The 19,020-nt window shown below is 57.7% G+C and overlaps 1 protein-coding gene across 3 annotated transcripts in view; it reads left to right on the top strand.

Moving 5' to 3' along the window:
• Window positions 1–19,020, top strand: part of SLC39A11 (solute carrier family 39 member 11) — a 63,328-nt gene that overhangs the window by 37,779 nt on the left and 6,529 nt on the right. For all 3 annotated transcript variants that reach the window (XM_066200541.1, XM_066200543.1, XM_066200540.1), the window contains exons 6-7: window positions 309–470; window positions 10,626–10,695. In XM_066200541.1, coding sequence (XP_066056638.1) covers window positions 309–470; window positions 10,626–10,695 — 232 coding nt within the window. The remainder of the gene's footprint in view (window positions 1–308; window positions 471–10,625; window positions 10,696–19,020) is intronic.

Raw genomic sequence — 19,020 nt, 5'->3', positions numbered from 1 at the left:
AATACGCCGGTGACAAGGACAGTGTTTGCCTGGGCAGGACCTCGCTGCGTTTGCAGTGATGGTGACAGGGGCTCCCTGCTGGGGCCGGCCAGGGGTGCTGCTGTCACAGGGCAGGTGACACCAGGGAGTGTCCCTGGTGTTTTGTGTCCCCTCCTTGGCTGCCCCCTGTGTTTTGTGTCCCCTCCTTGGCTGATCCCGGTGATTCCTGTCCCCTCCTCGGCTAACCCTGGTGTTTGATGTCCCCGCCTTGGCTGTCCCTGGTGATTCCTGTCCCCTCCTCAGCTGACCCCGGTGTCCTGTGTCCCCAGACAAGGCTGAGAACGGGGAGCCCTACCAGAGGAGGAGAGGAGCGGGGCCCCCCCTGCCCGAGAGCCCGCCGGCCCCCCGGGACGGAGCCGCCCTGGCCGGGAGCAGCAGCTGGAGGAGGATCATGCTGATGATCTTGGCCATCACCATCCACAACATCCCAGGTGAGCCCGTTCCCCGAGCGGATCCCCCAGCTCCCTCCCCGTGTCCCTGGCAGATGGCTCTGGCTGTGTGGGCGCCGTTGGGCAGGATCCTCTCGCGGATCTGCCGGGGCTCAGCCACGTGAGGCCCTGGCAGCAGAACCCCCCCGTGGGGAGGGGGCTCGGGGGGACCTGCGGCAGCTGCAGCCTCGCTCCTGCCAGCCCGGCGTGGGTGGGAATTGTCATTCCCGAGGGTTTGTGGGGAAAGGCGGCAAAGCCTGCTCCCTCCCAGCCTCTCTCTCGTGCCTGTGAACAGCTTGAGATGCATCTCAGAGCCTCCCGAGCTGCAGGAGAATGTGCAGTTGGGGTTTATTTCCTATTTCAGGATCTGACTTGCAGGAGAATGTGCAGTTGGGGTTTGTTTCCTGTTTCAGGGTCTCCTGAGTTGCAGGAGAATGTGCAGTTGGGGTTTGTTTCATATTTCAGAGTCTGAGTTGCAGGAGAATGTGCAGTTGGGGTTTGTTTCCTGTTTGAGGCTCCTGAGTTGCAGGAGAATGTGCAGTTGGGGTTTGTTTCATATTTCAGAGTCTGAGTTGCAGGAGAATGTGCAGTTGGGGTTTGTTTCCTGTTTGAGGCTCCTGAGTTGCAGGAGAATGTGCAGTTGGGGTTTGTTTCATATTTCAGAGTCTGAGTTGCAGGAGAATGTGCAGTTGGGGTTTGTTTCCTTAGGCAAGGCACGGGTTTGGACAGTGGGTGGGCAATTGTGGAGCTGTGGGTCCTGGAGGGCTGAGTCCTGCCAGGCTGGGCTTCGTGCTGCTGGGAGAGGAGCTCAGAGGATGATGAGATCAGTTTGGGACAGCTCAGGATGTTGGGCTGCTTTGCAGTTCTTGGGGATGTTGAAAATAAGATAAGGCAAAATAAGCCTTTTCCAGGGCTTTTTTCCTGGTTTTTCCCCCCCTCCCCCCCTCCCTCCTCCTCCTCCTCCTCCTCCTCTCCTTCCGTCACCTTTCCATTCTCCCTTCTCTGCTCTGTGCCTGGCTCAGACTGGAGGCTGGGTGGGTGCAGGGAGGGGCTTCTGGATCTGTAAATTTGGGAAGGGACAAGGAAGGTTTTGGGAAGAGCTGTGTTTTCCCAGCACTGGGTATTTGGCAGAGTGGAGCTGCTGGGACCCCCACACCTCACCTCGTGCTGGGTGACTTTGAGAGTGGCTTTTATTTTTATTTTTATCCCAAACTCCATCGGGAATTGCCTCCTTCCAGCTGGCTGTGGGCACCCTTGGGTGCTCCTGGTGCCCCCCTGGGGCAGGCAGCTGCCTGGGGTTGGGTTATCCTGATAAGAAGCTGGGAGTTAATGATTTGCTGCTCCTCTTGCATCAGCAGCACGAGCTGTTCCCGAGCGTTAACCTGCTCCAGTTTGTCAGCAGCAGCAAAACATTTCTCCCTCTTCATCCCTCTCCCCTTAATTAATTCGGGGCGGGCATGGTTTGGGTGTTGTAGTTCAGCTCCAGGTGCTGCTGGGAGGGGAAGGTGCCTGGCAGGAAGGGCGAGGAAGGAGCTTTAAGTGAGCCTCACACTCCAAAAAAACCCCAAAAAACCGGGAGTGAAGTGTAATTGTATTCCATCCCTCAAACGAGGTGTCAGGTGGCACCTCCCTGGTCCCCGCCTGTCGCCAGCAAAAGGAGAAAGTTCTGCAGAGCAGTGACCAAAGTGTCCCCCGCGGAGGAGGACGGTGCTGACGTGGCCCTGAGGTGCTGAGCTGCTCCTCCAGGAGCACAGAGCCACCTGTGCGTGGGGACAGAGGGTTTGGAACCCTCCCTGGCACAGCATTAAAGCTTCACCCCCCGAGAGGTTTTTGGGAGGGGCTGAAATGCCGAGGAGGTTTTTGGGAGGGTTTTCATTGCAAAGGCAAGGGAACTGCAGCCCTGCCAGGTTTGGGATGGGGGACAAGGTGTCACTGTGGGGCTCGGCAGCTCTGTCCCCATCACCCTCATCATCCTCATCAGCCCCAGAGCGTGGCCCAGCCAGGCTGGAGCTTTGCTGGGTGGGACCAGGAGCAGGTCCCTGGAGGAGGAGGGGGCAGAGTCTCGGGGTGTCCCTGGGCTCTGCAGTGTGGGGGACCCCCTGCTCTGGTTTCTTTTATTCCTTTCCTTCGCTTTTTCCTCCTGGAAGGGGAGGCAGGAGCCGCCCACTTGTGCCCTCCTTGGCTGTCCCCGGTGTTTTGTGTCCCCTCCTTGGCTGTCCCTGGTGTTTTCTGTCCCCTGCCTGGGGCTCAGTTCAGTGCTGGCTCTGTCCCTGTCCCTGTCCCTGACCTTGAACCCCCAAGCCCCTCCTGCTCCTTCCCAGTGGCTTTCAGCCCCCCCCCAGCAGTGCTGGTGACACTGGGGCCATCCAGCAGTGACAAAGCCCTGCCCAACCCAACCCTCCTTGCCCTGGGGGTTTGTCCAAAGTCACCTCCAGGTCCCAAATCCCAGAGGCTGGACCTGAGCCCTGGTGCTGCAGAGCCTTTCCCGCAGGGCATGAGGTGCCAGCTCTGCCCTGAGAAATAATTCAGGCTGGGGATAAATAATTCAGCCTGGGATGAAATCAGGTGAGCAGCAGTTTGGGGCTCTGAATTCCTTCTGCTTTCCCTGCCTGCAGCAGGGTTTGGAAACACGGGAATCTCTGCCTCAATTAGCAGCCCTGCCAGAGGAGAGGCTGGCACGGGCTGCAGTTAAATGAGATTTAATTGAGATTAGCACAGGCTCCTTGCAGGGTGAGCACTCCTCGTGCTGGGGGTGCTCCGAGCCCCTGGGAAAAATCACTCCCTGCTCCTCGGGGAGTCGTGGAATGGTTTGGGTGGGAAAGGACCTTGGAGCTCACCCAGTGACACCCCTGCCACGGGTAGGGACACCTCCCACTGTCCCTGGGTGCTCCAAGAGGGCCTTGGGCACTTCCAGGGATGGAGCAGCCACAGCTGCTCTGGGAATTCCATCCCAGGGCCTCCCCAGCCTCACTGATTCCCAACATTTCATGGAAATCTTCCCTCTCTCCCTTTCAAACCGTTCCCCCTTGTCCTATCACGAGCTGCCTGGGTAAAAAGCCGCTATCCATCTCCTTCAGAAGCTCTTCTGAGGAATATCAGCCTTTATAAGTGCTCCAAAAGCACTGCCAGGGCTCCGTGGGCTCTCTCCAGCTCCCTCTGGCAGCAGCTCCTGGCTCTGGTGCTCCCTCTGCTTCCCTGGGAGCGCTCTGAGGTGTCCAGGTCGTTCCCGAGGGGTTCCTGTCCTTCCTGTGCCTGCAGAGCTCCTCACAGGGCTGCACATCCCGGGGAGGGGGTCCCCACCGCCCTGGTCGGGGCTCTGCGCTGCCCGAGGGCCCCGGCAGGGCTGGAGCTGCTCTGAACCCTCACTCCCACCCCAAACTGCCTCAGTTCCCTCTGCCCGCTGCCCCAAGCTCCCTCCCTGTTCCCGTCCCGTGCTGCTGGGGGCTGAGCTGCCCTTTCCAGGGAATCGTTTTGTGGGCTTGGAGCCGCTCGTAGGGCTGAGCCGGCTCGGTCCTGGCAGTGCCTGTGCCCTTGCTTCCAGGCCGGGAGCAGCTCCCTGGGCAGGGCAGAGGATGGAAGCCCCAGCCCGGCCTCCCGCAGCCGCTCCGTGTTTGTTTTGGGGAAAGGTTGGGGGGTTTGTTCCAAAGCTGGGAATGCCAGTGGAAAGGATAAATTGATAATGACAGGAGATGCCAAACTGCCGACTCTTCCTGCTAATTAATATTCATATATGCCGGGTTTAGCAGAACATTAATTATGTATTTAATCAAGCCCTGTTTATTCTGGTTTCGCTTTGTACCTTGGGTGGCTGTTGTGCTGAAGACTCCGGATTAATTAAAATGTTTCTGGTGTATCACAAATAACAATTAGCGAGGTGTGAGCTGAACAGCCTTTCCCTTTGTGCTGCTCTGGGAGGGGAGGGAACCCTGCCGGGGTGGGGGCCCCGGGGCTGGATCCTGGGAATGTTCCTGGGATGTTCCTGGAGGGCTCTGCCCTGCTCCCAGCCCGGGGCTGGCTCTGCTGCCCGATTCCATCACCTCCCCTACCCTGGAGGTGCTGCAGGAGCTCCAGGGGAGGACCAAGGCTGTGTCCTGCTCATCTCCGTGCCCTGGAGTCTCGGAATTCCAGGTCCGTGGAATTTGGGAAAGCCTCCCAGCTGTGCCCGATGTCCCCTTTGTCCCCAGCCCTGAGTGTCACCTCCAGGCCTTCCCTGGACACCTCCAGGGCAGGGGACTCCAGCAGCCCATCCCAAGGCCTGGCCACTCTTCCCAAGGAGAATTAATTCCACCCTGAGCTTCCCCTGGCCCAGCCTGAGGCCGTTCCCTCTCCTCCTGTCCCTGTTCCCTGGGAGCAGAGCCCGACCCCCGTGGCTGTCCCTGCCTGTCAGGGAATTCCTGAGAGGGGAAAAAATCTCTCTGGATCCTCCTTTTCTCCAGCCTGAGCCCCTTTCCCAGCTCCCTGAGCGTCCCCTCAGAGGAGTCACAGGCATCCTGTGGGGACTTCTGGTGGCTCAGCCAGACCTGAGTCCCTCCCCACGTGTGCCAGTGAGGCCTGGAGGAGCTGCAGGTGTTGGTGGTGACAATTCCCTGCCCTGCTTCCCCCTGGCTGATGGGAAATGTGTGTTCCCCGTCCTCCAAACCCGCTCAGGGGACAGCAGGGACCTGTCTGGAGCTGCCCCATCCCTGCCTTGGAGCATCCCCCGGGAAAGGCAGCGGGGCCGCTTCCAGCCAGGCACCAGCTGATGCTTCCAACCCCCAGAACGTTGCCAAGGAAACCTGAAATTCCCATTTTTCCTTCGTGCTGTGCTGGGCAGACCCAGGCTGAGCCCAGCCCGGGATAATCCCTCTGCTCCAGCCTTTCCTCTGGTGCCTTGGGAAGGCTGAGCTGAAAGAGAGACTGGACAGAGCTGGAGAATAAAGCAGAGATTTATTCAAAGGCCTCCAGGATCCACCTTGGGCAGGACAAGAGCCTGGCCAGGGCTACACCCAAGGTGGGCCCAAAATGGTCCCCAAATGGACAAAGGGTCACCAGGTGTGACACTTGGATGAGTTTTGGTCCATTTGCACCTTGGGGTTGAATTGTCCAATGGCAGCTGCAGGTTGTGAGGTCCCATCCTTCTTGTTCCTCCCTCCAGCCAGCCTTGTTTGTGCTTTGGGGCTGAAAGTTGTCCTTGGTGTCCCTTTGGGAAAGGATTTGTTTTGTGTCCCTGCTGTGTGCAGAGCTGAGTGACACTGACTGTGAGCTCAGAGCTGCAGCCCTGGGCAGCACAGGACCTGAAATACAGGAAAGAGAAAACTTCAGGGATCAGCTCCCTGCAGGGCCAGACCTCCCTGCTCTGCCTCCAGCCCAGCCTCTCCCTGTTTGCTCCCCTCGGCTGCTGAGCGCAGGGCAGAGCCACCAGGCCACTGAGTGAGGTGACACTGACGTCCCCTGCTCACCCCCAAACCTCACAGAGCTCCACCTGAGCCTTCCTTTGCAGCTCCCAGTGCAGGAAAGCCATTAAGGAGCTGGGATTGATTGATTTTTAATGAGCAGGAGCCATGGGCAGAGCGTGTGAACCGAACAGGGAACAAATCCCACCCGGGGAGGTGGCGCTGTGGGCAGGAGGGACAAAAGGGGAGAAGGAGACACCCGGGGGGGGGTTGTACCTGTTCCCTGGGGTCTGACACCTCCCAGGTGAGCTCCCTCAGCACCCAGGGGGGTTTTCCCTCATCCCTGGGGTCTGTACCTGTTCCCTGGGGTCTGACACCTCCCAGGTGAGCTCCCTCAGCACCCAGGGGGGTTTTCCCTCATCCCTGGGGTCTGTACCTGTTCCCTGGGGTCTGACACCTCCCAGGTGAGCTCCCTCAAGCCCCTGTGGTTGAACCCCTGCTGTTCCCAGGTGGAATTCTGGATTCTGCAGCTTTCTAAACCCCAAACCAGCCCCGGCAGGGTCGGGCAGGGCTCACCCCCTGTGCCAGGAGCTGCCCCTGGGCTGCTGGTGCGTTTGGGGGATGAGGGCAGGGGAAGGGAGGGGGCTGTGCACGGCAGCAGCAGCAGAGGTTCCGTGCTGTGCCGGCAGATTGGAGTTCCTGGGAAGGGAGGTGATTTCCAGGCTGGTTGCTTTGTCATTAGCAAAAATTGATTGGATTTGTCCTCCCGGGACAGGTGCTCCCGTGCCCTGGGGCTCCCTGGGGAAGGGCAATGAGTGCCAGATTGCATCTCAATTATCAGCAGCGCTGATTATTTATATGAATATTCTCCCAGATCCATTAAAAGCCTGGGAACATCCATTTGGAATGATGGTTTTTTCTTTTTTTTTCTTTTTCTTTTTTTCTTTTTTTCCGTGGGGCTGCTGAAATTGAGGCTGTTTTCCAATTGTTGACTTTAATGAGGATTTGGGAACCCACTGGGGCTCAGCAGAGCGTGAGAACGGGGGGAGCCACTTGAGCTGCACCCATTAATCTGTGCCTCGTCTGGGTGATGCCTCTTCCTGGAATTGCGGCATTCCTCCTGCCCTGCCCGTTCCTGGCTCTTCCTGGGCACTTGGAGCACCCTCCATTCCTGCTGGAAGGGGCTGTTTTTAGTGAGGGGAAGGAGGAAAAGCAGCGTTGCATCCCAAGGAAGCTGCAGGTAAGGGAAGGAGTTGGTGGGCGCAGGGAGCACGTGGGGCAGCAATTCCATGGGATTTCAGGGAAGCGGAGCAGAGTGCTGGCCCTGGGGCCCGCTCAGAGGGATGGAAAGATGGCATTCCAGATTTCCAGAGGGCTGGAGAGATGCTCATTGGAACAGGCAGGAATTTTTCACAGCGTTTCTGCTCTGGAGAGAAAATCCAGCTGGGCTTGGCTCCCGCGGCCACTGCGTCTCCAGGATAATTCCAGAGGGAGCCCGTGGATGTGCCAGGGATGAGCAGGGATTGCTGGAGCTGGGGGACGAGAGAGGTCAGAGGGGATGGAGCAGAGCCGGGAGCTCGGCTCCCTCCGGCTCTGACTCATCGGGATCAGCAGCAGCTCTGGGAAAGGTCCCCCGGAGCTTCCATTAAAGCTCCCGTTAATTGTCACCTCCTCAGCACGGCCTGGGACACTCCCAGCTCCTGAGCGCCTCGGCGGAGGGATGCACTGGCCTGAGGCCTCGGGATGAGGTGCAGAGAGGTGGGAAGGGCAGGAGAGGGACAGGGGGGACGTCCCCAGGTGAGGGTGATGGCCTGAGGTGAAGGACACAGGTGACATCCCCAGCTGAGGGATCCAGGTGACTTCCCCAGCTGCGGGTGATGCTCTCAGTGAGGTGACATCCTCGGGTGAAGGATGCAGGTGACATTTTCATGGTGAAGGATGTGGGTGGCATCCCCAGGTGTGGGTGATGCTCTCAGTGAGGGACCCAGGTGACATCCTCAGGAATCAGGTGGCATCCCCAGGTTTGGGTGATGCTCTCAGTGAGGGACACAGGTGACATCCTCAGGGATCAGGTGGCATTCCCAGATTTGGGTGATGCTCTCAGTGAGGGACACAGGTGACATTCTCAGGTGAAGGATGCAGGTGACATCCCCAGCCATGTGGGATGCCCTCGGGTTAAGGACCCAGGTGACATCCCCAGCTGTGGGTGATGCTCTCAGTGACATCCTCAAGGCTCAGGTGACATCCTCAGGGCTCAGGTGCCACCCCCAGCCATGGCTGCTGCCCTCGGGCTGGTTTTGGCTCTGTGCCCCCAGCTCAGCTCCCTCAGGACTCTCCCTGCTCCTCCCAGGCTCTGGAATGGCAGCACCTGGAGGCACTTCCATGTTTTCCAGGGTGAGAAGTTTTCCTCCCAGTCTCACACTGTTAAGGAGGGGCCGGGGGGGGTCTCTGATGTCCCCCTGCCACCAGCTCACCTGTCACAAACCCATTCGGGGGCAGCCAGTGACAGGCACTGATAACACGTCGGTGTTTTGTCGGCAGCAGCAGCCACGAAGGTGACAAAAGCCAATTAAATCCAGGATTTTCACCAGCTGGAATGAAATATTCCACTGAAATATGCATGTGGGAGCTGCTTTCCTGCCGTGTCCCCATCAGCTCTCAGCTCTGTCACATTCAAACCTCGCGGAGCAGTGGCCTGAGAAAGCGTTTACGTGCCGGGGATGAAACTTTCAATCTCTCCGATGGATTCAGGTGCTGTGGGGTCAGCAGAGCCCAATCCCCGCGGGGTCGGTCCCTGCTTTTAGCTCAGTTCTGCCTTGGCAATTTGGGAAGGAGTTTTTCTGCTGCCACAGAAGCGTTTCCAGGATGGAGGAGCTCCGGGATGTTGGACAGCTGCTTTAATTCCTTCAGATCGGGTGGAATTCTTTCAAATCGGGTGGAATTCTTTCAAATCGGGTGGAGGTCGAGTCGTTCAGCTCCCGTTCAGCTGCTGCAGCTCCGTGGGGTTGGATTGAGGATTGAAATGTGGATTTGCTTTTGTGGGAGGAGGAGAAAAGAGGAGAGGGTGGGATGAGGATGGGCTGGCTCCTGCGGGGGTTAAGCCAGGATTAGGAACCGGCAGGATTTCCTCCTGCCTCCCAAATTCCACCTGAATGCCCACAAACGCTCAGGTGCCGGGGACCTACAAACGGGGAAATCCCTGGGATCTGCTCATCCTCCAGCAATAATGGCAAAATGAAGTTTCCTGGAGGGCTCTGGCCCTCAGTCTGCAGGGGAAAAGCTCTTGAGTGGCAGAGCTTAAACTCTTGGAGAAATCCAAACCTCATTATGGCAAGATTAATTTCCCACTAGGAACTTAACAGCTCTTCCAAGAGCCGGATGAATAATGGATGAGACCTTGGCAGCTGGAGAAGCTTCCTGGAGGAAACCTCTCCATGTGCTGAGCCAGGAGAATCAGCTCCAGAATCCCTCTGGGAGGGGACAGGGGCTCTGCCAGCCCCGGCCCAGGGGATCACAGGGCTGGGGGATGGGCAGATCCTGCAGGATTTGGGATCACTGAGCAGGATTTGGGATCACTGAGCGGGATTTGGGATCACTGAGCGGGATTTGGGATCACTGAGCAGGATTTGGGATCACTGAGCGGGATTTGGGATCACTGAGCGGGATTTGGGATCACTGAACGGGATTCGGGATCACTGAGCGGGATTTGGGAAGTGCTGCTGCTTAGTTTCAGCACAGGGATGGGCTCAGGGATGGGAATGTTGTGATGATGATCCCAGTGCTGGCTCAGGGATGGGAATGTGGGAATGTTGTGCTTATCCCGGGCCGTGCTGCTTTTCCTGCTGTTTCCAAGGCAACTGGGAACTCACAGGGCCACGAGCACACACATGGTGCCCTTCCTCTGAGTCCTCCTCTTCCGGGACGCAGGGAAATGCTCCAGGGACGTTTCCCACCTGTTGGAATGCTCCCCTGAGCCCCTCCCTGGAGGCTGTGAAATCCCTCCAGTTTTGGGTCTGTCCTCATCCCACAATCCCTGCTCCATCCCACATCCTCCCTCCTTGCTGGCAGGGGAGCAAGGCCACCAGGCTGGAAAAAAAAACCAAAACCCCCAAAAAACCCACCAAAAAACCCAAAAACTCAAAAATGAGGATTTTAAACCCGAGGGAGAAAAACCAGCGAGGCTTTGGTGCTTTCTGAAAATCAGTTTTGGGTTTTTTGTTTTCCCTGGGAAGGCTTTTCAGCTGTTTTCCTTGGGGTTTATGGGATTAACTGGATTTAAAATTATGGGATTAGCTGTAATGTACAATAATCTGCAATGTAGGAGTTTTCTCGTGGAGTTTGTGTTTCCTGGAGCTTTGGAGCCTCTCCATGCAGGTGTTGTGCTGGTTTTGGGGCACAGAAAGAGGGGAGGGGGCGTTCCTGGGAGCCTGATCCTGCCCAGCTCCCAGGGAATTCATGGGGTTCGGTTCTTCTGGAGCCCACCAAGGTTTTGGGAACAGCTTTGGTGTTTTGCACTGCTTGGCTCCTTGGTGCAATCCCATTCCAGCTGCTGGGGATTGGGATCTTTTCCCCTTCCCTGCTCCCATCAGTCCAGAACTTCCTCTCCGTGCTGGCTGCCCAGGGAGCAGCTGGTTTGGGTCCACAGTGGGAACACCCCGGGCAGTGCTGGGTTGGATTCCCCTGGATTTAAAGGAGCTGGATCCTCCTTGGGTGGGCTCCTGCTCACCCCTGGAGCCCAGGGCTGCGCCCAGGGCTGCACCTCACTGGTTTTTCCCTGCTGTTCCAGAGGGCCTGGCAGTGGGAGTTGGATTCGGGGCCATTGGGAAATCCGCGTCTGCCACGTTCCAAAGCGCCAGGTAAGACCCAGCCGTGATTTTTGGGTGTTTCCTTTCCCTTGGAGCTCGGCTGCCCCACCTGGACCCGTGCCAGGGGGTTGGAGATCCGTGGAATTGGCGAAACTTGCCTGGAAGCACCAGGAGGGCAAAGGGAGCGGAAGAAATTCCCGGTGCTGCTGCGTTTTCCTCACTCTTAGAGGTGAGAAAAGGCTCCTGGTGCTGATGGCTCTGTGGATTTCCCTCCCTGGGATCGCGGGAGCTGGGGAGGAGGCAGCCGAGCGTCCCAGTGGCTCTCAGGAGGTGCACGCAGGGATTTTTGGGGTGTTTATCCCCCTCCCTTCTCCCTGTTAAACGTCCCTGGGGATGCCCAGCTGGGCCCTGCTTTGCTGTGGGGAGCTCCGGAGGGGGGAGAGAGGACAGGAGAAAGGGACAAGGCTGGAAGCTGGGGGGGTGTAAATCAGCTGGAGACGGGTGAAATCTCAGCCTGGTGAATCCCTGTCCTTGGAGCTGGCAGCAGGAATGGTGGAGTCCCCACCCTCCTCTTCCCAGTGCCCCTGCCCGCTGTCTCCGTGGCTCCCTGCAGGATTCCTTCATCTCCTCCTCCTGTCCCACCTGACCTGGGAGCAGCCCTGCTTCCCCATGGATCCAGGCACCGGGAAATGCCGGGATTTTCCCTAAAAGCAGCAGCCCCAAGGGGTGGGAGCAGCTGCTGGGAAGCATCTGGTGCCTTTGTCTCCCATTCCTGCCAGGCAGGGTTCGGGAACTGGTGGCAGGGAAGGCTCTGGGTGCCCCAAAATCCCCGAGTCGTGGCATTCCTGCTCCTGGCAGTGCTCCCAGGAAAACCCTCCTGTGCTCCTCTGGCACTGCCCTGACCTCGGGGGGCTCCTCTAGCCCCTCCAAACTCTGGGATTTTGGGCACGGAGGGTGTTCCCTGCTCCTCCCAGCAGGAGCACGGCCCGGGTGACAGCACCCACTCAGCACAGCTGGGACTGGGCGGGAGAAACGGGGGAAAAGGGATCAAAATCTGGAGCGGGGCTGGAGGAGCTGCCCAGGCTTTGGCACCTCTCGGTGGCCGCCTTGGAAACGGCTCCTCCCTGCCCGGGCTCTGCTTCTCCAGGGAACGTGCAGCTGCTGCTGCGCCTCAGCCGCCCTGTTCCTGAGGGGATCAGGTCGGATTTTAGGGAGAAATCCCTCCCTGGGAGGGCGGGGAGGCTCCTGCATCCCTGAAGTGTCCCAGGCCAGGTTGGAACAGCCTGGATCCTCTCTCTTGCTGCAGGAGCTGGGATCCTTTATTCTCCTGCAGGATTTGGGATCCTTTTTCCTCCCTGGAGCTGGGATCCTGGGACAGTGGAAGGTGTCCCTGCCCGTGGCAAGGTTGATCTTTGAGTTCCCTTCCAACCGAAACCATTCCATGTTTCCTGCTGAAGGATCCCTGGGCTCTCAGGGCTGCTCTTGGATCCATCCAGGCTGATTTTGGACCTCTCCAGGCTGTCCAGCCCCTCCTCTGGCCTCACAAAGACACATCCCAAACCTTCCATTCCCAATTCCCCATCGCATCCCTGATTTCCAGACACTCGGATTGCCACAGGTCCCAAGGGGAAGAGCGGGATACTCCAGCTTTACTCACTGTGTTTCCCCTAACCTTTGGGAATAAAAGGCTCCTCACAAAGCCAGCGGAGGCTCTGGAGATGCTGGAACAAAAGGAGTTTTTTTTCCCCCTCAGCTGCTCGGGGGAAGCTGAGGAGGCAGAAGCAGCTGGTGCTTTCTCTGGATTTCCAAGGGCATTAATCATGGGAGATGAAAGGTGGCATCTGGAGCAGGAAAAGCCCGATGCAAATTCAGTCAGCTGCCGAGGGGCCGGAGTCACCGCGCTGCCATCAGCGTGTCTGTCACCGTCACCGTCACCTCGGGGCACCCGGGGAATCCTTTGGGAATCTCCAGGAGGATTCCAGGTGGTTCCTCGGTGTTCTGGAGGTTTGGAAAAGCTGGGATTAGGTTTGGTGTTTAGTGCTGGCTCTGGGCACATCCAAAGGGAAAACTGGACAGAGCCCTGAGCCGGGATCCCCCTCATATCCATTCCTTTGGAGCAGCGTTTCCACGGAGCAGCTCCGTGACTCAGTTTCCCTCCTCCACTGCACTTCTCCTCTCTCCTGGGTGTGGCTGAGCCCAGCCAGCACTGGGCTGAGCCTCTTGGGAAGCTCCTCCTGCAAACCTGGGCCTCCCCCCCTCACAGGGAACAATTCCTTCCCAACTTCTCCTTTGGATGAGTCCAGCGCTCCATTCCTGACACTTGACAGGGATCCCAAAGGGCTTTTCCATCAATTCCAGGGTTTTCCAAGGGGAGGGGGGGGGGTGTGAGCACAGCAGGTCCCACAGTGGTGGTCCCAGTCAGGGGCACATCCCGGGATTTGCTGAAGTCCCAAAAACGATCGTCAGGGAGACGGGGATCTCACCTTGGAACACACCCGGGGCTGTGATGTGCTGGATCAGCTCAGTCATCCCGAGAATCCCTGGGAGCCTCCTGCTTTTGCTGTGTGCTTCAGGATCCCGGGATTCCACATCCCGCCCAGGATCCCGGGATTCTCCATCCTACCCATCATCCCGGCTCATCCAGAATCCCGGGATTCTCCCTGCTGCCCATCATCCCGGCTCGTCCCGGCGCCGCTCCCGGCCCTTGCCGTTCTCCTGCGTTTCTTTGCTGCCACCGGGTGTGCACGCTCTGTTCCTGCGGCTTGGATCCTGCGGGATCCTGCGGGAGCTGGATCCCAGCCCCCGGCGCGGCCAGGGTTTTCGTACGTGGGGAGAACCCACGGAGAGGCTGTGCCGGGGCACTGGGAATGGGAATAATGGGAATGGGAATATCACAGGGTTAGGTGGGGTATTGGCAAGGAATTGTTCTCTGTCAGGGGCTGGGATGGAATTCCCAGAGAAGCTGTGGTTGCTCCATCCCCGGAACTGTCCGAGGGCGGCTTGGATGGGGTTTGGAGCAGCCTGGGACGGTGGGATGCCCCTTTTGGGGTGTTTTCCATGGGGGCTGAGCTGTTGCTCGTCCCCAGGCAGGAGCATCCCTCGCTGCTGCGGGGCTGTGCTGCTCCTGCCCCGCTCCCTGCAGGGGCGGGAATATTGGGAATTTCCAGGGGGTGGAAACAGCAGCCCGGGGCAAAAGGCTGTGGGGACAGGAGAGGAACCAGCGCCAGGGCAGGGCCAGGGCAGGGCGGGTGTGCCCAGGAGGGGAAGGTTCCCTCCAGATGGGAATGGGGAAGGCAGGAGCTGCTCCTGGCCGCCTTCCAGGCAGGAAGGTAAAGAGCAGGGCAGCCGTGGCTTAAAAAAGCTGCTCTGCCTCCCCCTGTTCTCGGCCTGAACCGCGGGGGAGGGATCCTTCCCCTCCCCTTCCCCTCCCCTCCCCGGTGGCTGCTTTAACAGGAACCAGATGGGGCTGGAGCTGCAGGGAGCAGCACGGGTGGGATGTGTGCGGGGCAGGCTGGGATGGGAGGGGACAGGCACAGGACAGGCAGGGGATGGATGGGGACAGGCAGGGGACAAACAAGGGGACGGGCAGGGAATGGGAGGGGACAGGCACAGGACAGACAGGGGATATGGGGGGACAGACAGGGGATATGGGGGGACAGGCAGTGACAGGCACAGGACAGGCAGGGGATGGATGGGGACAGGCAGGGGATGGGAGGGGACAGGCACAGGACAGGCAGGGGATGGATGGGGACAGGCAGGGGAATGACAGGAGATATGTGGGGACAGGCACAGGACAGGCAGGGGACAGACAAGGGGACAGGCAGGGCTGTCTGACCCTGCTCCCCTTTGCCAGGGGCGTTCCCAGGGCTGGATGGAGCAGCCGAGGGACCAGGCCAGGTCCCTGCTGCTGCCACACTCCCCTCCCGTGCCTGTTGGAGGGTGGAGGCACCTCCAGGGATCCCTGGGGTGATGCTGAGCCCTCATCCCACGGGCTGGGATGCTGGGAAGCTCCAAGGGGCTGGCAGGGAGGGGATCCCACAGCGGCACCGGCAGCATCTCCCCTCCTGTGTCCCCTGGGGAGCTCATGGCTGGAATCCCGCGACTGGAAGGGGAATGGCGTCCCTGGGCTCTCTTTTCCTGCCCTGTTCCCATCAGAGGCTCTTCCTTTGAAGGTCAGCACGAGGAGCTGATTTCCCCCTTCCCATCCCAGCCCCTGGTGTGGGAGCAGAGTGTGAATCCTGGGGGATCACTGGGATGCAGGAGCCTCCCAAATCCCGAATCTGCATCTCCTGAATCTGCACCGCCCAGATCCTCAATTTGCACCTCCCAAATCCTCAATCTGCATCTCCCAAATCCTCAATTTGCACCTCCCAAATCCTCAGTCTGCACCTCCTGAATCTGCACCTCCCAAATCCCAAATCTGCCCCTCCCAAATCTGCACCTCCCAAATCCCTGGACGCAGGGAAGGGGGAAATGGAATTTCATGGAGCAATGTTTAACTTTCGGGGGTGCTTTGGCTCCCCGTGGACCATCCCATCCCCGTCCTCCATTTCCTCCCTGAAACCTCCTCTGGGGACAGGCAGGGAGGGCGCAGGGGCGAGCAGGGAGGTGATGGAAACAGAAATATTTTTCCCCCCCCTCCGGATGATGCTGGGGATGTTCCCTCCAGCTCAGCACAATGGTTGCCATTCATCCTCCCTCCCCTGTGCTGGGAATGCCGGCCTTGTTTGGAGCTGCTGTGCCCACGGATTGTTTCCTGTCCAGCTTTGGTGGAACAGACGCAGCAGAGAGAGGCTTCGGCCTGACAGGCTGACTTTGAGGAGGGCTTGGAAAATATTATTCCATGGGACAGCCTGTGCCTCCCACGCCGTGGCTCTCAGGCTGGAGGGGAGAAAAAAAAAAAAAAGGGAAAGAAAGAAAGAAAGAAAGAAAGAAAAAGTTTGATTAATGTAGGGAGATTGAAACCAGGCAAAACGTTTTATCCTGTGTTTTCTCGGGATGAATGGAGATCATTGTGGGCTGGGAGGCAGCAGAAGACACGGTGGGAATTTCACACTCGCAGGATCTGGCTCCTGCTGGGGAAGGGATCCAGTGGGGCTCAGAGAGAGGAAGGATCCAAAGGTGGATCCTCAGTCAGATCCCGGGAAAACCTCGTGGAAAAACCCACCCAGAGCCGAGGTGAGGGGGATTTCCACCTTTCCCAGAGAAACGGGAGCAGAACCAAGCCCGGCACTGCCCCTGGGCACAAAACACAGCGGGAAGATGCTCGTTAAACGCCTTTTAATTAGCCTGGCTTGCAGGGAGGTGTTTGGTAGGGAGCTGGGGAGGTTTTCTTTGGGAAGGGTGGCCCCGGGGGGTGTTGTCAGCTCGGCTCTGGGAGGTTTGGAGAGCCCCAAAACGGCTGCATTTCCCCCAGGGCTGAGCCCCGGCAGGATGGAGGATGGAATTCTCCAGGACCTCCCCGCCAAGGTTTCTCCTGCCCTGCTTTGCTCTGCACAATGCTCCCTTTGCTTCCTGGGCACCTTCAAATAAAAGGGAGAAGAGCAGGGCCAGGCAAAGCCTGTCATCCCTATTTTTACCCACATCCGTTTTTATCTCTGTGTTCAGCTGGGCTTTGGTTCCCTGTGAGTTCTTCCCACCCTTTACCAGGAAGGAAAATCAAGTTTATCAACCTCACTCATCCTCCTTCCCTTGCTTTTATTTTCTGTGAGGAATGGGGCCGTGTGATCCAGGCAGTAAATCCCTAAAAAACAGCCCTTAAACCATTCCCCCACCCCAGCACGTCCTTTACACTGAGATTTCATGGCACACCAAACGATTTTCAGTGTGAAATGTGCTCTCAGCTTGAAGATTCAGACAAAAAAGGAGAAAATTGACCTTTTTTTTTTTTTTTTTTTCACGGAGCCATAAACATTAATTGGGAATTTTTGGAATACGTGGGCCAGAATCCCAGCCCTGCTTTTAGACCACCCAGCTTCTGTGGGTGTCTAATGTAAAAAAAAAATAAATTAATAACCTTTATAAAGTTCTGTATCTCCCTGCAGCTCCAGCCCTACCCCAGATCAATGCTGCCACCTCGTTAAATCCCACTTTATTTAGGGCTGGCCCACTATGAATAGCTAAAAACTGAAATGATTTGCAGGCTGATGCTGTTTAAAACACAATTAACGAGGTCTCACATGAGGATTGTCTTAAGGTATTTAAAAATAGGGGTGGTGAGGGCTTAGCTGAGCCCTCCTGGTGCTGCTTGGGGCTGGGAGGTACTGCCAGGGAAAGCTGTCCTTGGTTTCTGCTGGAAAAGGGAGGAATTCCTGTCAGGAATCAGCTCTGGCCAGGTGGGAGCTCTCCCCATCCCCTCAGACTCTGCTTTTTGGGGTTCCTGCAGATCTCCTGTAGCCGTTTTGGGGTCGTTCCTTGGAGCTGGGGCTCTGCAGGGCTCGGGGTGCCCCCTGGGAAAGGGAAGATGCTGGGAATATTCAGGATATCCTGTGATCCCTTCCCTTGGGCAGGATTTTAGCCCAGGAGCCAGGACAGGGGTGACACTGGGAAGGGAGAGTCCTGGTGTTTTATCCATTTGTGGTGGGCTGGACGGGGCTTGGAGCAGCCTGGGATAGTGCCAGGTGTCCCTGCCCATGGAACTGGATGAATTCTGAGGTCCTTCCCACCCGTTCCATGGTTTTATGTAAGCACCTGTGAACTTTTCCTCTTGGTGAAGCAGAACTGTGCAGGCAGAAATTCCTGCTGTGCCATGGGAGCAGGACCAGGGCAATCCCACCTCCTGCAAAAGGAATTTTCCAGGAAACAGCTCCAGGGGCTTCGTCTTCAGCTTTTTTTTTTTGCAGCCCTGGAGGGCTGGAGCCTGGCCAGACCCTGAGCTCCCAGGCCAAGTTCCTGCTCTGGGAGAAGGTGCTGAGGCTCCCCGAGCTTTTCCTGCTGCTCGGAGAGGTCAGGGCACGGCAGAAGGAGAAATGAAATGTGGCTTTGTGCTTCCCAGCCAGCAGAGAGCTGAACCTTCCCCCCCGTGCCCGAGGCTGACTCAGAAATCAAACAGCTCCTGAAATAACCAGGCAGATAAGGAGTGAGATCCGAAAGCTGCAGAGGAATAAACAGTCCCTAAAGAACGGGATCCATCCTGTGGGATCTGCCCCCGGATTCCCTGCCCTGGCAGGGACTGGGCTCCACTTGCTGTCTCCTGTTGCCCACCCAGCCCAGCTCTGAGGTTCTGAACTGGAGGAGGGAAGGGAATGGCTGGGCAGGCTCCTCTCCAGGGCTGGGCTGGGCTCCGAAGTGGCAGCACAGGAGGAAACCTCCTCGAGTTTCCCAGGGGAGGGAAATCTCCTCATGGAAAGGGTGGCCCAGCCCTGGCACAGCTGCCCGGGGCAGGGGTGGGGTCTCCATCCCTGCAGGGGTCAGGGTGCTCCTGGGGGTGGCCTGGGGGACAGCGGGGCTGGTTCTTCTGAGGCCTTGAGAGGCTGCCCAGGACAGAGGCTGGACAGAGTTAAAGGAATAAAGTAGGGATTTATTGAGAGGCCTTCAGAGGATACACCTGGGGCAAGACAAGAGCCTGGCTGAGGCTGCACCCGGGATGGACCCAGGATGGATGTCTGGTCCCAAGTTTTCACACTTTTATAAGTTTTGGTTCATTTCTGTCTTGGGGTTAATTGTCAAATTACAGCTTCACGTTATGAAATCCCATCCTCCCGGTTTGCTCTCCTCAGTTTGCTGTTGTTTGCACTCTTTGGGCCTGAAGCTGCAATGGTGTCCTTGGTTCTGGGGCTGAAAAAGGATTGTTCTGTCTGACTGAGCTGAGAGGAGAACTGGCTAACACTTTATATGAAGTTCAGAGTTATGTACCAGTGCAGTGCAGAAACTGGAAAACATGGAAGCTAAAACTCAAGGCATTGGGGTGGGCTGGGGGACACTGGGGCTGGTTCCTCTGATGCCTTGAGAGGCTGGCCAGAGGTAAAGGAAAAGTAGGGATTTATTTCAAAGGCCTTTAAGGATACACCTGGGGCAGTACAAGAGCCTGGCCAAGGCTACACTCCAGATGGACCCAAGGTGGACTCCATGTCACAAGTTTTCACACTTTTGTAGGTTTTTCTTTTGCCTAATTTGTGAGGAGAACTTGCCAACACTCTGTAAGAGGTTCACAGTTACACGCCAATGTGACCGAGAATCTGGGAAATAAGAAAACTATAACCTGAGCTGTCGGGGTGGCCTGGGGGACACCTGGGGGACACGGGGGCCGGTTCCTCCAGCACTCCCGCAGCTGGAGGCTCCATGAGGAGCAGAGGGAAGGAGCAGCTGTTGGGAGCAGGGTTTAACAGGTAGGGCAGGTCCGGGGAAAGGGCCCCGTGAGCTCCTTCCCACCTGCCA

This window comes from Chamaea fasciata, unplaced genomic scaffold, assembly GCF_029207755.1.
Source record: "Chamaea fasciata isolate MVZ Bird 193981 ecotype frontalis unplaced genomic scaffold, bChaFas1.0.hap1 SCAF_19, whole genome shotgun sequence".
Lineage (NCBI taxonomy): Eukaryota > Metazoa > Chordata > Aves > Passeriformes > Sylviidae > Chamaea > Chamaea fasciata.
This window is presented reverse-complemented; position numbering and strand designations above follow the sequence as displayed.